The sequence below is a fragment of the Hypanus sabinus genome, chromosome 1 (assembly GCF_030144855.1).
Source record: "Hypanus sabinus isolate sHypSab1 chromosome 1, sHypSab1.hap1, whole genome shotgun sequence".
NCBI classification, from domain to species: domain Eukaryota; kingdom Metazoa; phylum Chordata; class Chondrichthyes; order Myliobatiformes; family Dasyatidae; genus Hypanus; species Hypanus sabinus.
In genome coordinates this window covers 114,009,849-114,026,436 of record NC_082706.1, presented here as the reverse complement: position 1 = coordinate 114,026,436, position 16,588 = coordinate 114,009,849, and the positions used below count along the sequence as shown (strand labels likewise).

General features: G+C 37.1%; 1 protein-coding gene across 8 annotated transcripts in view; it reads right to left on the bottom strand.

The window, feature by feature from the left end:
• The window catches only part of phf20l1 (PHD finger protein 20 like 1), a 106,825-nt gene that overhangs the window by 33,186 nt on the left and 57,051 nt on the right, over nucleotides 1-16,588 (bottom strand). For all 8 annotated transcript variants that reach the window (XM_059974739.1, XM_059974720.1, XM_059974765.1 and 5 more), the window contains 2 exons: nucleotides 11,058-11,325; nucleotides 36-221 (listed from right to left, as the gene is read on the bottom strand). In XM_059974739.1, the coding sequence (XP_059830722.1) occupies nucleotides 36-221; nucleotides 11,058-11,325 (454 nt within the window). The remainder of the gene's footprint in view (nucleotides 1-35; nucleotides 222-11,057; nucleotides 11,326-16,588) is intronic.

Below are 16,588 nucleotides of genomic sequence, written 5' to 3'. Positions count from 1 at the left end.
CCTCCCCTAACAACTCACTTCCTAGTAACACCAACCTGATGATGAAGCAGCCATGGTTATTGTTTTAGAATGTTTCATTGTTTGTCCTTCATCATGGCGTTGAAGAGAAGAAACAGATGCTGGGATCTTGTGCCTAGAATTCTGGGAGAGGTCAAGAGGCACTAAGTCACTGAACTCAAAGGAACTGGACCCTCCATGTGGTTGCTGGCAAATGTCAGATCCTGAACCAAAAACAGAAGCAGCACAAGTGAATGATGTGTATGCATCGCAGGAGAATGTTTATTTATCACAAAATTACATAGGAACAGAAAATTGCTTGAAAATTCACAATGACTACTAATATTTTAAGAATGCTTGCCTAATAAGAATGAATTCTAAAACAATTGCACTTTTGGAGGTCTCAAAGCTGTAATTATATAAATGTAGGTATTAAGCAGCTGATAATCATTGATTCCGTTATGGTTATTACAGCTGGGAGTAGTAGTAGGGATAAGCTCCCACTATCTATTAAATGCTCCCAATGGTGTGTGTATCAAACCAGGTCCATCTCCTGGCTTTCATATGTGGTTCAAGGAAAAGGAAAAGGGGCAAAGGCTGGTTACTGCAGTCTTAAAACCAGACACTTCGGGCAGATGGGGCTTGTGAGCAGTGGTCAGCAGCTTATCTAGAAGGAAAATTCTGGTCTCAACCTCCACTGCCTTGTGGCTATAGCCATTCACACGAAAGACTTCAAGAGTACATTCCAAGGAAAAATCCAGAGCTGAGACCCTAAGGCAGTCCTACGTTGCATTCAACACTGACTGGCAACTCCCGGAATGCTGCTGTGCCAAATTGTATTGGTCCCTGTCATTCCTTCAGCTTCATCAGCTGCATGAAGAGGGGGAGCCTACTACATCAGCAACAGCTTGCACTCCATATCGTACTTCCCTGACTTGTGTATCATGTAGACAGCTGGGACACAACACCCATGGTCAGCCCTAATCAGTAATATTCATTTTAAAAGGATCAACTCAGAACATACATTACCCGCAATATTGAGCCAACAATGCAAAACTTCGCATTGGTTGGAGAAAGGAAGACTACAACTCAACAGATCACAGCTCTACAGCTGAGGAGCAAAAGTAATCAATAAAACAGAAAACAACTGAAATCTATCAGTTACCGTAATGTCCTGAAAGCAACCACTGTAATAAGAAACTCCATTTTAAACACTGACTAATGAAGGCCATATTCTAGTTTATTTTTGCAGACATTTAGCATTAATATTTTCTGCATTCATCATTAAACTTCCAGCATCAGTTGAGCTGATTGGTTAGAGCATTAGAACATGTGAATAGTTCAAAGATAGAACAATATTTATTACAAATAAAATTGAAATAATATAGAAAAAAAAACATGAGAATCAACCTCAAGACTGCTGATATTATAAAATAATCATGCTGAAAATTTAAGTTGAGTAGAAAATTGCATGAACTATTTGATGGAAATTACTCCAATTCATCACACTAATGGAATGAATCAAACTTCTACATTTACCATAACAACAGCCAAGTTTTGTAAGCTCATTTTCTTTTCACATTCTTGCAATTACTTTGTAACAATACTCTAGTTCCAAAAATATCCAGCTCATCAACATTTGGGCAACTGCTCCCTTATCTAGAAGGCATCTAACAATACACAGAAGCACTTAGAACTGACAAGATAGTCCAATACTCCTCACTCTTTTTCTGTCATGTTTATAAATAATCTACTGCTTTAGTTGTAGACTATATCTTTGTGAATTCTTCATACTGTGATAGAAATTCTTACCAAATGAAACCGAGGATATTACACAGCCAATGTATCATTGGCTGTGAGGTACCCTTGCATATCTTGAGAACATGGAATTTTTTCCCCTACTCTTTACCTGGCCTTTTCTAGAGAGGATCTTAATGCTATAGAATTCTATCCTCCTTCAGTTTCCTTTCTTCCTAAACCCTCTCAAAATTTTAAGAACTCAAACTTGATCTCACCAACTCACCACATCCTGCTGCTCCTCCCTTTCACATTTTGAGTAGGTTTCTCAAAACTTATTGTGTTTCCTTTGCTGGTGAGCCATATTGTAGCATCCAGTCACTACCATTGTCTGAGACTCTAATGGTGAAGCATTTATTCATCTGATTATTCATTAAGTTATCCAAAAAGGCATGCCATTATTCTTATATAGACCTGTGCAAAACATCAACCTCTGTATTGCCTTAGCTCATAACATTTTTCACATTAAAAGACTCTTCACTCAAGAGTCTGTGCAATTAATTGTTCAACATTTATATTTACTTGTTTTACACTGTAGTTTGAAATAATATCACAGGGTAAACTCTCCATATGGGATTGACAAACATCCTCTGAAATAAGGGCAAAGTTCAAAATGTCCAGTCATCAGTAAGTACTTCTAAAGTCTATTCCTCAGGGAAACTCCAATAAAAGATACGATCTAAGATTATTACTTATTCTTTTCTTCCAGATTAATTATTTTTGCTGTTTACCTCTAGCTGTTGTATTAGCTCACCCACCTGCTTTACAGATCAGCTTTAATCATTTATGTGAAATGACAACTGATCAATAATATTGATAATAGCTTAAAATAAGGCACATTTGAAGCTAGGAATCCTAACAAGAGAGTGTACAATAATGTCTTTCCACAGACAGAATTAATTTTTTTTGAATATAACAAATGTGAGAAATAACGAATTTGTCTATAACAATGAATGGGTATAACATGGGTATATCATGGGTTGTATAACATGGGTTGTCTATAACATGGGTAAATCACTGGCTAGAAATGCCTTAAATAATGTAAGGCCCTGAAAAAAAACAGTACTTAAAAGCAAGTTCAATGCATGTCAAAATAGATTCAATAATCTTTCTACCACATGATGCTTACAAGAATCTTAATTTTTACCATATCAACCTCCATTTAAAGCCACCTGCAGTCTTGACAGTAATCAAAATATTTCAAGCCACTGGCAGAAGAGTCGAAGAACAGTTAATGCAGACAGATCTTTACTGTTCCTTTCAGGAAGTTTCTCAGAATGGGCACTGAATAATTACAAGGAAAAGAAACATTGGGTGGGTTGGATCTCATTAAAAATAAATGAGGGAAGAAGCTAAGAGTTGTGCAATTTGTAGACTTTCCAATGTTTCACATCTGCCTTGCTCATTAGCCCAGGGTGTGATACAGTGAGGTTCAGAGGGCAAAAAGAGTTCAGGCTAGGTGCTACCCAGTGTTCAGACTGCACACCAGGGATGTAACTGAAATACGATTGAGAACATCCAGTGTTGGTCAGGATCAGTAATAGATTGTAGTTGGAGATGGTGTATGAATTATGTATTGTTTTGATAAGCTATAGTTTACTTAAGAAATAGGAGCAGGAGAAAGCATCTGGCCCATCAAGCCTGCTCCGCCATTCAATAAGATCACGGCTGATTTGACCATGGACTCATCTCCACCTATCTGCCTTTTCCCCCATGACCCTTAATCCCTTATTATGCAAAAATCTCTCCAACCTGTTTTAAATATATTCACTGAGCTAGCCTCCACTGCTTCATTGGGCAGAGAATTCCACAGATTCACCACTCTCTTGGAGAAGTAGTTCCTCCTCATCTCCATCCTAAATCTATTCCCTCGAATCTTGAGGCTATGTCCCATAGTTCTAGTTTGCCCTACCAATGGAAACAACTTTCCTACCTCTATTTTATCTATCCCTTTCATGATTATATATGTTTCTATAAGATCTCCTCTCATTCTGAATTTGAGCAAGTACAGTCCCAGGCAACTCAATCTCTCCTCATAGTCTAAGCCCCTCATCTCCGGAATCAACCTGGTGAACCTCCTCTGCATCACATCCAAAGACAGTATATCCTTCTTCAAGTAAGGACGCCAGAAATGCATAGTATTTCAGGTGCGGCTTTGCCAGTACCCTGTACAGTTGCAGCATAACCTCCCTGCTCTTAAATTCAACCCCTCTAGTAATGAAGGCCAACATTTCATTTGCCTTCAGTTTTCTAGCTGAAAACTGTATTCTAGATTGTCCTGTTTTTAAACTCTCTAAGCTTGGTTTACAGCTCACTTTGTACTCACCAGGTTTACCATAAAAATCAATTTTACTACATGTGCAAAAAGTGAAGAGTATTGGGGTCCAATTGTCCAGAAAATTGCCACGTGCTCCAAAGGGGCCACATTAAAGGACACTAGCAAGGCCAAGAAGGTCGAGAAGGTTCAGTCACTTGGTACTCAGGATGAAGTCATAAATTGCATTCAACATTGGTTTAGCAGGGGAAGCTAGAGAGGAGTGGTAGCAGATGGTGGACTCCCTGACTGCAGGTCTGTGACTAGTGGTACACTACAGGGTTCCGTGTTGCACCTGTTGTTGTTTGTCATCAGTATCAATGAAATAGATGAAAATATGGTAAACTGGATCAGCAAATTTGCAAATAGCATCAGACACAGCAAGGAAGACTATCAAAGCTTGATATCAAAGCTAGGAATGTTGATCCGCACAAACTGGAAAAATGGACAGACAAATGGCAGGTGGAATTTAATGCAGCCAACTGTGAGGTGATGCACTTTGGGAGGACAAACCAGGGTTAGAGTTACATGGTGAAAAGCAGTGCACTGAGGAGAGCAGTAAAACAGAGGGATCTGGGAATACATATCTATAATACCATAGAAATGGCACCATAGGTAGATAAGGTTGTAGAGAGCTTTTGGCACACTGGCTTTCATAAATCAAAGTACTGAGCTTGAATGTTATATTGAAGTTGTAAAAGAAATTGGTGACGCATAACTTGGAGTATTGTGTGCAGTTCTGGTCACCTACCTACTGGATAGATATCAGTAAGATTGACAGAATACCAAGAAAATTTACAAAAATATTGCTGGAACTTGAGGACCTGAGTTATCGAGAAAAGTTGAATAGGTTAGCATTTTATTCCCTGGAGATTAGGAGAATAAGGGGAATTAGTAGAAGTATACAAATTTATGAGCTGTATTAAAGGGTAAATGCAAGGCTTTTTCCACTGAGGTTTAGTGAGACTACAAGTTATACGTGAAAGGTGAAATATTTAAGGGGAACATGAGAGGAACTTCTTCACTTAGAGGGCAGAGAGAGTGTGAAACAAGCTTGCAGCTGAAATAATTTCAACATTTAAGAGAACTTTAGATAAGTAAATGGATGGGAGGGGTATGGAAAAAATTGAATTTAAGAGTCCTTTCATCATCAAAATAGAAACTGTACGGAAGATATAAAACAATTGTATGCATCATTAAGAATATTTGTTTTCATGGATATATATTTTGTTTCATCATTGAAAAACCAGCTACAATTTGAGTTTATTTCTATTTACCCATAAACTGACTTACTTGTTTTCACTCCTGAGCCAAAATCATTCCCCAAATTCACCTAACCTTTTCCTGACCATATCAAATTTCAATATTTCTCTGTTCTTTTTAATCAGTCAGCTTCCTTTCCCATGTGTATGATTTGTTTCTACATTCGTTTGTTTTCCATCTCAGCTTTACTAGTCCATGCTACCCTGAAACTATTCAGGAAAGGAAAATTTCCAAACAGACCTTGCGGCATTGCATGCTTGTAACATCTTGGTATATATATATTTTTTACAGATGTATATCACTGCTGTGACCAAATCACAAAGTAGTTATCATTAATGATGACCATATAACCACAAAATATCCTCTTACGTCAGCTTCCAGCTATGACTTACAAAGCTTCAGAGCCTTTAATCTCTCAGCTTTTCATGGAATCCATTTTGTATGTTCCTGTAAAGCATTTCCTGTCCTATTTTTAGCTTTTGCAGGTTTGAGTACATATTGCTTTGCCTTACTATTTAAAATACTACAGGTTCACTTCATCAATTAATCTGTTAATTTTGTAAACACTACTAATTTTACATTTTGATCCGTATGCTTTTCTTCAGCTTGTCAAATTTGCCTTGGTTTTTAAGCCCTGATGTGCTTGTCATGTTACTTAGCATTAAGCCAATTGACCATGGATGTTGCAACCAGAAAACACCCTACTACTACACTCCACTATGTGTTAAATTAATCCCTCTGCCATCAAATGGTACATCTCCAGCATGAAAGCTGTCCACAAGATTTTCTTATCCAGGTTTAAACACATCCTTCTCATAACTCACACTAAACAGCTTTTATTGTAGTCATAGATAACTATAGCACAGAAACAGGTCCTTTGCCCATCTAGTCCATGCTGAACTATTATGCTGCCTAGTCCCATTGACCTGCACCCAGATCGTAGCCCTCCATACCCCTCCCATTCATGTACCTATCCAAATGTCTTTTAAATGTTGAAATCAAACTAGCATCCATCACTTCTGCTGGCAGGTAATTCCCTCCTAATCACGAGGACTCAATTGGAGGTGATTATTCATTAAACTCTAGTTTTCATCATTCATTTTCAATTATAAACATCTTGCTGGATGTCATGGTGACCATTCCTCTGCATTTTCCTTCATTCGCCTTTGCATCACCAATGAACATACTTAAATAGCCTAATTCAGCATTTCCGTCTCTCTTATTTAAAACAAAGCTTGAAATCTTACAAATCAATTCCTGTTTTCCTTTTATTTCAATGGTACTGTCCTAGATAACAACCCCAGCTTTCAATCTTAAGAAAAATGATAAAAGCTTTGAAATATTCATGACCCTTTTTCAGTAAGAGAAACAAAATGGATCGCCAGCTAGTTGTCCTTTTTGGAAAAAGTACAGTTTTGTTCAAATACAGCATATCATTCATTCAAAGGGAAAATATTGTAGATTGAGTAATCTATATATTAAAGTTAATTGTTGGGAGCCATGCTGCAATTTGACACTTAGAAAAATTGTACAGTATAATTGCTGTCATATGGTTCTATTAAAGGAACTAGTTATGTCATAAACATGGATATCATCTTCATGTTGCAAAATTAGAAATTAACATCAGAAATTTCAGCCACGCCAGTTAGGTAGAGATTTTTTTTTAAGTTTACATGCATAAATAGACACAAAGTGAACTTAAAGCTCGAGAAAGGTTTACAAGTTACAGTTTAGAGATTGCATAAACTAGATGCCCATTGTCTATTACAGCCATTCAGTAATGTGTAGTACTTTGATCCCCAATCCCTACTGTGGTATTCAAGCTCATTATGCAAGTGATGCAATAGGGAAAGGGAAAATCATGTAAGTTACAACTCCTGGATGTTGTGTGCACAATGCAAACATTTAATCATGGAGGTCTACCTGTGCTAATTACTTATAACAAGGTTTTGTTCAAAAATAAAAATCAAAAATCCAATTATTGATTTCTTTTATGCTTTTGTGGCTAAGTTTGATCACTGACTGCTTGTACTTTATTGCTGACCCTAACATTAACAATAAGGATGTCAAGTGTTGCTACCTGACTTAAAGAAAACTCTAGGCTTTGATGACACCAGTGACTGGAAGAGAAAGTTTTAATTACAATATGTCATAATAATTGAAATAAATGAGTCAATTAGACCAAGTCCTCAGTATGGAAACTATTGTATTTTCATTTATGTATTTAATTTAATTACTTGGATACAGTGCAGAATAGGATTTTCCAGCCTCGCCACTCAGCAACCCCTGACTTAACCCTAGCTTAATTACAGGACAATTTACAATTAGCTTACTAACCGGCACATCTTTGAATTGTGGGAAGAAACTGGAGCACCCAGAGAAAACTGGCACTTATTACTCCCATCTCCAACAGAGGGGTCTAGTTCCATAGCTCAAACTCCTGGTCCAACCTACAAAATCTGTTAATTTGTTTATTTTTGAATTTCCAGCTATATCACACTAATACATTTGGAAGATAGAGGGGTAAAAAAAAACTTTGCACCGGGGAGAACAAGAACCCTGATGTTGAAGCCATCCTTTTGACTGCCAGAATTTAATCCCACATATATATATCTATATATATATATATAATAGGTGGATACCATCCAACATGTGATGTATTTGTGTTGTTTTCAGATATATAATGAGGACCTCAAGCTTTAAACAAAAAAGACAAACAGCACGGGTTCTGCAATCCAACAAAGTCATAACTTTTATTTGTTTCCTTTGTTTAGCAAGACAGTATTTTCCTCTTTTACAAAAAAAGTGTAGCAGAATAAGTAATTAAAGTTTTCTAAAAAAAAATTCTTCATGAGGTAGTGTAGTTGGCAACAAGGCTCCCTGCACTACTGTATACACACTTGGTCCCGAAGCACATATCCAGCCGTTTCCTTTCAGTGAAATGAAACACTACCTCGTGATGGATTTTTTTTAATTGCTTTAAAAAAGATGTACAACACATTGCATAAATTTCTTGACAAAACAACCTCCTCTTTTGCCACTAACACGATCGATAGCTTACACTTACTTGACGTCAAAGACATCATGCGACTTATAGCCTTCACGCACCGACATCAAATGGCACGACTTATAACATTGCTCAACAACAATCAGAAGAGTACATTCAATTGAAGTAAGCACCAATGGCACTGAGTGAGTTACAAGGCAGTTACACCAATCGTAGGCTTCAGATCAGGGTTCTTACTAGGAATTTTATATTTTCTTCCCAAGAAAGGAAAATGGCTTATCTTTAGCTCCCACATAGAAAAAGAAAATAAAACTAAACAACCTTTGGTCACAAATAATCTTTCAATCAAAAGTTAATCTAATTCTATTATTTCTCTTTTTCTCTACTTTCAATTTACCCCAACAATATCAACTAAAATGTTACAGTAGTGGAGTGCATAATTTTAGCTTAGTAGCTTTAAGAGAAGTGAGCAAATTACACACAATTTTGACCACATCCAATTGTCAAGTACTCAATAACAATAATGAGAGTACTTTGAAAAGATCACCTGCCTGTCCTCAAAGCCTAGAAATAGTGTTAGGCATCGAAGCTGAAGAAACTAAAAGGAACATGGAAACATATTAAAGTTCTAAATAAAAGAGGGATTTAGTTAAAATTGAGTAATACACAAACGGAAATTCCATTAAAACAGTGAAAGAAGCAATAATTTAAAACATCAAGCCTGATTCTTATCATTAATGCCACTCAACCTCATGATTTGGGTAAGTATTCTTCTAGCTCACTCTGAGCCATCCTATGATTTTCTGACAGCTTTTCCATTTTCAGTATTGAAAATCACTATGTGATGGGTGGCTCCTTTGGAAGGAGGAAGATGAGAGAAATAATAGCAAGAAGAAAAATACTGGCTATTTTAGTTATAGTAAGATTTTTAAAAACTATTTACTGATTTAACAGCCAAGGGATACTGACTGATGTACAGAGATGTAATTAAGACAGTTCTAGAATTATGCAGGTGGTATTCCTGTTTATTTATCAAATCAACAGACTTTCTGTTCAAGTATTTTTAGAGTCTAAATCTTATTCCAGACTTTTGATTAACACTTTCTTAATTGGCTGAAAAAAAGTCCATCCACAGTACATATAAAAAAAGTGAGCTAGAGCCATGCTCTCTGCTCTTACCATCTTGGAGATGACTGCAAGTACAGTACATAAAGCCAGATATTGCCACTTGTCCACTGAACAGATTGCAAACTTTCAAATTCATCTAGAAGTTGAGTCTATAGACTCATCATCTGGAAAGTTCTCTGAACCACCAATGTTTTTATGTCATACATGATCACACAACAAGCCTATTTCAACTTACAGTCAGGAGCTCCTAATGAGATGGTGTCCTACTGACACTCAAAAAATACTACCATTTGGAGCTCCAATGCAGCTATGCCACTGAGCACTATTTTACTCAACAAATTGCCAATCTGATGCCATTCAAACTTCAGCAACAACTGACCCCATTGCCAAGAACTGATGCATTCCTCCCATCTGTCATTTCATTAAAAAAATATATATTCAAGATATAAAATTTTAAAGGCAAATTTTCTTACAGAATAGGAACCACAGATGATCAAATCATGTGTCAGTGTTCCAAATGATACAATATTTTTTCCCAAAATATAACGGGTTTGATTGAGTAACGCATGTGCAACTTGGTCACCCTATGCACTTGTATTTGGTTTGGGAAATACCTGTCAGATAAACACTACATCGAATGGAACTCAGATATTTACTTCTTAAGTACGACAGGCTGAAACATGTTAAGTTACTTTTACTTGGACCCTAGAGCATGCTGCTGTTTGGCAGTTAAATCTATCTATCCTGTCATACTACTGGATGGAAAGGTCAGTGGAACCATAATTCCCTGTAGAATATGCTAATTGCAAACAATGCCACTTGGAATTTTCTAACTAGATGGATAAGCTACAGGACTGAGAAGGGACGCTCAATTAACCATTTTTTTGAAATGGCTTTAGTTACTCATATTCTTTCATTACGGTAGCTTATTTTAGTGTCAGCTTTTGATAATATTATACAATAGTGAATGGAATAGTTGTGCTGTACTCTTTTCGATCCCCTGGTGTTTATAAAGAAACTTATAAAAGAAACACATTAGGGTGACCCATTGGCTGGTTCTGTCAGACTGACTAAGTAAATAAAACTAACATTAGTAGAAAGTTCTTTGAAAAACAAAATCACTGTTTTATATCAAGGATGATATGCAATCCTGAGTTAAGAAATCTGACTTGTTTCCTTCATGAGCAAATGCGGACCAATCAAGAAATTAAAGTCAAGCTTCTATTTTCATCAGCTGTGCAGATTTATATGCATTTTTCAGCCTAAGTAGGAACCATGATCTCAGCAGCTATGGTGCAGTCCAACCCATGAGCAGTAAAGTGGAGGAACTAGCATGCATCACATCACTTAAAGTTACGGAAAAAGTTAAAGGAAAAGCTTTACATAACTAAACATGCTGACATACCTGAAAATACCAGTTTACATGTGGTTTTCAAAGAAAGACAACAAAATCTTCAAAATTCTTTCAACACAATTGACAGCCACAACTAGAAGCTAAATAGCTTTGTTTTAAAACCCCTCTAGGCAAGACTCACTAAGCAACGCACTAACCAGTCTGAGGGATATCTGAAGGTGGAGGTGGGGGTAATGTCTGAGGAAATTGTATATTGTGGAACTCCTTGCCCTGAGGTACAGTTGGGATAGGAGAAGGATCTGAAGCCTTTATGTTCCAGGATGGATTCTCGGCCTTTGTCTTCCCTGTTTGGAGTTTAACCACAGATGGAGTTGAAGAGAGTGGATCTCTTTTTTGATTCAGAGGACAGGATTCATCACTGCTCACTTCAGCCTTCAGCTGGTCAGAGGTAAGAGAGGGCAACAGCTGTAAAAAAAATTAAAGGCAACAATTAACTATGTGATAATCTTCTCGGAATAGCAACAATAATACCACATCTTATGACGTTATTTGTGATAGCTTCATTCTTAAAGCACCAATTCAAGTTAAACTAGGCATATTAAAAGGAAAATCAATTTAAGTTGCGGTACTGTTTTTGTGCACTTTATGCAGTCCAGTGTAGGTCTGTAGTCTAGTATAGCTTTCTCTGTGTTTTTTTAATTACATAGTTCAGTCCAGTTTTTTGTACTGTGTCATGTAAACAATTGTCCTGAAAAACGTTGTCTCATTTTTACTATGCACTGTACCAGCAGTTATGGTCAAAATGACAATAAAAGTTGACTTGACTTGACTTGAAGTTGTATGCCAATAGTACAAACTGGATTAATCTTAACTATGCATTAACATTAACACTAACATTAAATTATGGAAACATTTTCAAATTATATTTTGGGTTAAATGTGAAAAATTGTCTTTTTATAGTAGAAAAAATAATTATTTTTGGATTAGATAAATAGTAAAGCAAACATGATTCAATTTGTAAGACCAAATGCTATTACATACCTCCAATTTTTAAAATGGAGGATGTAATGTTATGCATCTGAGTTGGCATTTTTAACCATGTCCAGATATTTTCACTCTCACACATTGATAAATTATTTATCAGGACTGTGAACCTTGGGTACTATTTTTCTAAGACAATCACCATTGAAGCCAATCGTAGCACCCTAATGTTGCATTATTCAGCACGGAAGTAAAATCAAATTCAAGAATATTTGCAAGGTATTGCCATCCTGGATTATGGTATTTACAAATTAGACCATGACCTAGTGTTCTTGTTTTAATAAAGAGCCACACAAAAAATTAAGATTACAGCACGTGGATTGGGAAAATGTAACAAAATGCATTAAAGATTGGTTAATTTATATAACAGATCACTATTATGTTACATGACAAGTGACTGATGCTGAGGCCCTGAAATCACTGTAGCAAAGATTTGATGGCGGAAACTAAGTAAAATATATCCAAATTAGTTGAAGCTAAAAAGATGAACAGCAATCTGAGTTGTGAAAAGAATGCAAAAAAAACTTCAAGTATGGAGGAATAGGGATAGGGTAATTCATGATAACCATACGGCAGGTGGAAACATAATATGGAAAAACGTATGGTGATTCACTTTGCTAGGAAAGTCTACTTGAGCCCAGTATTTTTTGTTGCACCCCAAGTGATATATTAGATCAGATAAAATAGTAAGAAACAGATTGCTAAAGACTGGTAGTATTAAGAACCTAAGAAATAATAAGAGCAGAAAAAGGTTATGTGGCCCTTAAGTCTGCTGGGCCAATCAATAAGATCAAAGGTGCTTTGATCAGGACTTCAGGACCATCTCGTACCTGATTTCTGTGAATCTCTTCACATCGATAAGCTACAAATATGGCCCTTAAGTAATATCTAGAAGTCTTTAAGGCAGAAAGTACATAATCCTCTTAAGGAAAGGTTTCTACTCATATTCTAATACAACACTCCTTTCATCACAGGAATCAAGCTAGAAAAAGTCCCTCTAGTACAAGTACATTGATTACATAAAAGAATCAAAGCTGCATACTATTTTGTAGGAATGGTTGCATTCATGCCCTGTAAAGTGGGAACCAAACTTCAGTATATCTTATACTGTGAACCCCCTTGGCACTAAAGACCAACGCTCTATTATCCTTCTCAATTTTTTTCCATATTATATATTTGCATTTTATGTTCATGAATATCCACATCCTTCTGCATACCAGCTTTTGGTAGGTGATCTTTCTTCACTTGAATGATATATTTTTTTAATTCTTCTTACCAAAGCAATCTCACATTAACTTGCATTTTCCTTCAATTGCAAACCTTTACCCATTTGCTTAATCTTGTGGGTCAGGACCCTTATTCAGTCCCAAAGTCCAGACACCATCTTGCACAAGCACTTCAGAAATTGAAATGGGAGTGTCAAATGCTACCTTAAACTCTATGGAATGTAAAACAAAACAAAACAAATTAAAGAGAAGAGTTTGTTATATGGTTCAACTCCTCTGAATCATCTAACATTTAGATTTCAGGTTCCTCAGAGGTGTCAGCACATTTTGAAGATCTGTCATTGAGCAGACATAATTTGCCAGTTCCAAGTCTCAACACAGCAGGGTTACTGGCTGCTTCCAGGAACACTTTTTTTGAGTTGTAAAACAACTGAAATCCAGTGGAATCAAACCATTACTGTTAACCACTGCTCGTATCCTCTTTCAATCAACTTTGGCCAGCTCCTTTCTCATGCCCATGCAGTTCGCTTTACTCCACTGTAATACTGACACATCTGATCTTAACTTCTCTCTCTAAACTGCAGGGAGAATTTTATCACAAACGAGAGAAAATCTGCAGATGCTGGAAATCCAAGCAACACGCACACACACAATGCTGGAGGAACTCAGCAGGCCAGGCAGCATCTATGGAATTCTATCATATAATAATATCACTGCCTCAAAACATTCTGCATTCAAGGGACCAGAAATTTAAAACATATTTTCAGAGGGAATTTCATATCAGTACTCACTCTAGTAAACAATCAATGTACTACCTGGCTGATGTAAAAAAATAGCCAACTGGATAATCCTCCCCTTCCCCTGAAGCACTCTGGAAGGTACCAGAAGAAACTGAAGGCCACGCTAATCATGCATAACCAATAAGTCCTCTCAGTAGTTGTGTTTAGAACCATGGGTCACACCCTCAAAATACAGGATTAGCCACTCAAAAGAGATGAAGAGAGATTTATTCAACCAGAATATTGTGAATCTGTTATTCACTACCTAGGAGGGTGGTGAGGCTTAGATGCAGAGTAGATCAATACAAGAATAATAGACTTGCAGAAATTAAGAGATATGGCTTAATGCAAGGAAGTGCCACGAAGGTACAATAACATCCATGATCTTATTAAATGGCACCAGGGGCCAAACAACTAAATTAGTCATTTGCCAACAACTCAAACTGTAATAAGTTTAATTCAGACTTCCTTGTCACAAACCCTTAAATATTTAATAGAGTCAGCCAGAAATGAGCACATTTATTTTTGCCTGATTCAAACTTTACTGCATCCATTTCTGAATCTAATGTTTCTTAAAAGATCACTCAAGGTCTCCACAATCTCTTTTCAGAATACTGGGGTGTAGTCCATCTGGTACAGGTGATTTATCTACATTCAGACCTTTCAACTTCCCAGTCTCCTTCTCCCCAGTAACAGTGACTACACTCAATTCTGTCTCCTGACACTCTCAAATTTTGGGCATGCTGCTATTGTTTTCCACCACAAAGTTCTTCATCTGTGAGGTTGAGACAGAGTCAGGGTGTGTGAAGATGAGAAAAGTCAGAGCAGAGGAGTTTCTGAGCCCATCCACCTAAACCCAGAGCAAAATTTGATTGATCCAACCACCACGCTGATTTGAAAAAGTCAGATGCGGGCCAAAACATGGTGGCAGGTCTAAGCCCAGAGTCTATCAAAGCACAAGGGCCCGGGTCTTAGAGCGAGGAATGACCCGATGTTTGGATGATTAACAAATGCTGGGCAAGATGGATTGAAAAAGCAGGCTCTGCTCTTTGTTGCACCAAACCTGAGGCTGTGGGCCTGCTCTGGGCTTTGTGTCTATGGACTCATTTTCATTCTGAATGCTGTTGCTTCCTTTTATTGTTTGCACGATTTGCATTTTTCTTTTTTCTCTGCATTTGACATTTGTTGGTCTTTTTAAAAATGGGTTCTTTTGGGTTTTTTTGTTTTGTGGGTACCTGTAAGGAGACGAATCTCAAGGCTGCATAATGTATACATACTTAGATAATATATGTACTTTGGACTTTGCTATTACTTTGTCCTCCATTACTATTTCTCCAGTGTCAGCTTCCAGTAGTCTAATGTCCACTTTTGCACCTGTTTTACACTATATCTATCTAAAAACTTCAGGTGTCCTCTTTCTAAAACTAAAAATCAGCTAGCTTATCTTCATATTTCATCTTTTTGCTTCTTATTGCCTTTTTTAATTCTTTTGTTGGTTTTTAAAAAAGCCTCCCAATCCTCTAGCTTTCCACTGGATTTTGCAATACTGGAACATAGAACAGTACAGCACAGAAACAGGCCCTTTGGTTTTCAATAATGTACTGAACCAATTAAATAATCAAATAGCCAACTAAATTAATCTGTTCTGCCTACGCAATGTCCATATCCTTCCATTTTCCGCACATTCATGTTCCTATGTAAATGTCTCTTAAAAGTCCCTACGCATCTGCCTCCAGCCTCACTCTAGGCAGTGCATTCCAGGCACCCACCACTGTGTAAAAAACTTGCCCCTCACATCTCCTTTGAAATTACCCCCACTCACATTACATGTCATCTGGTATTATACATTGTAATCCTGGGAGAAAGTTACTGCCTGTCAACTCCTATGTCTCTTATAATCTTATAAACCTCTATCAGATCTCCCCCTCAGCTTCCACCATTCCAGCGTAAACAACCCAAGTTTGTCCAATGTCTCATTACAGCACATGCCCTCTAAACCTGGTAAACCTTGCCCATACCCTCCCGAAGCCTCGACATCTTTCCTATAATGAGGTGACTAGAACTGTACGCAATACTCCAGATGAGGTCTACCTAACTAGTGTTCCATATGGCTGCAACATAATTCCTGACTTTTGAACTCAATGCCTCAACTAATAAATGCATGCAAGCATACCCTATGTCTTCTTACCAACCTGTGTAGCCACTTTCAGGGAATAAGAACTTGGACCCCAAGATCTCTCTGCTCATCAACACTTAAGAGTCTTCCCTTAACAGTGTACTTTCTGTTTACATGTGACCAACCAAGGTGCAACATTTCACATATGGCCGGGTTAAACTCCACCTGCCATTTCTCTGCCAGATCTGTAACTGATCTATATAACCTGATGCATTTTTTAGACTGCAGATGCTGGAAACATAGTGCTGAAGGAGCTCAGCAGGTCAAACAGCATCTATGGATGGGAATAAATAATCAACATTTCGGGCAGAGATCTTTCATCACAGCCTGAAACGTTAAATGTTTATTCTGATGTATTATTTGCCAATCTTTTAAACTATCCATAACACCACCAATCTTCAAATCATCTGCAAACTTACTAAACCACCCAGCTATATTTTCATCCTGTATTCCCCCTCTTATGCTTTTATACTATCATTTAGAATGCTGTTTATTTGGGATGAAAT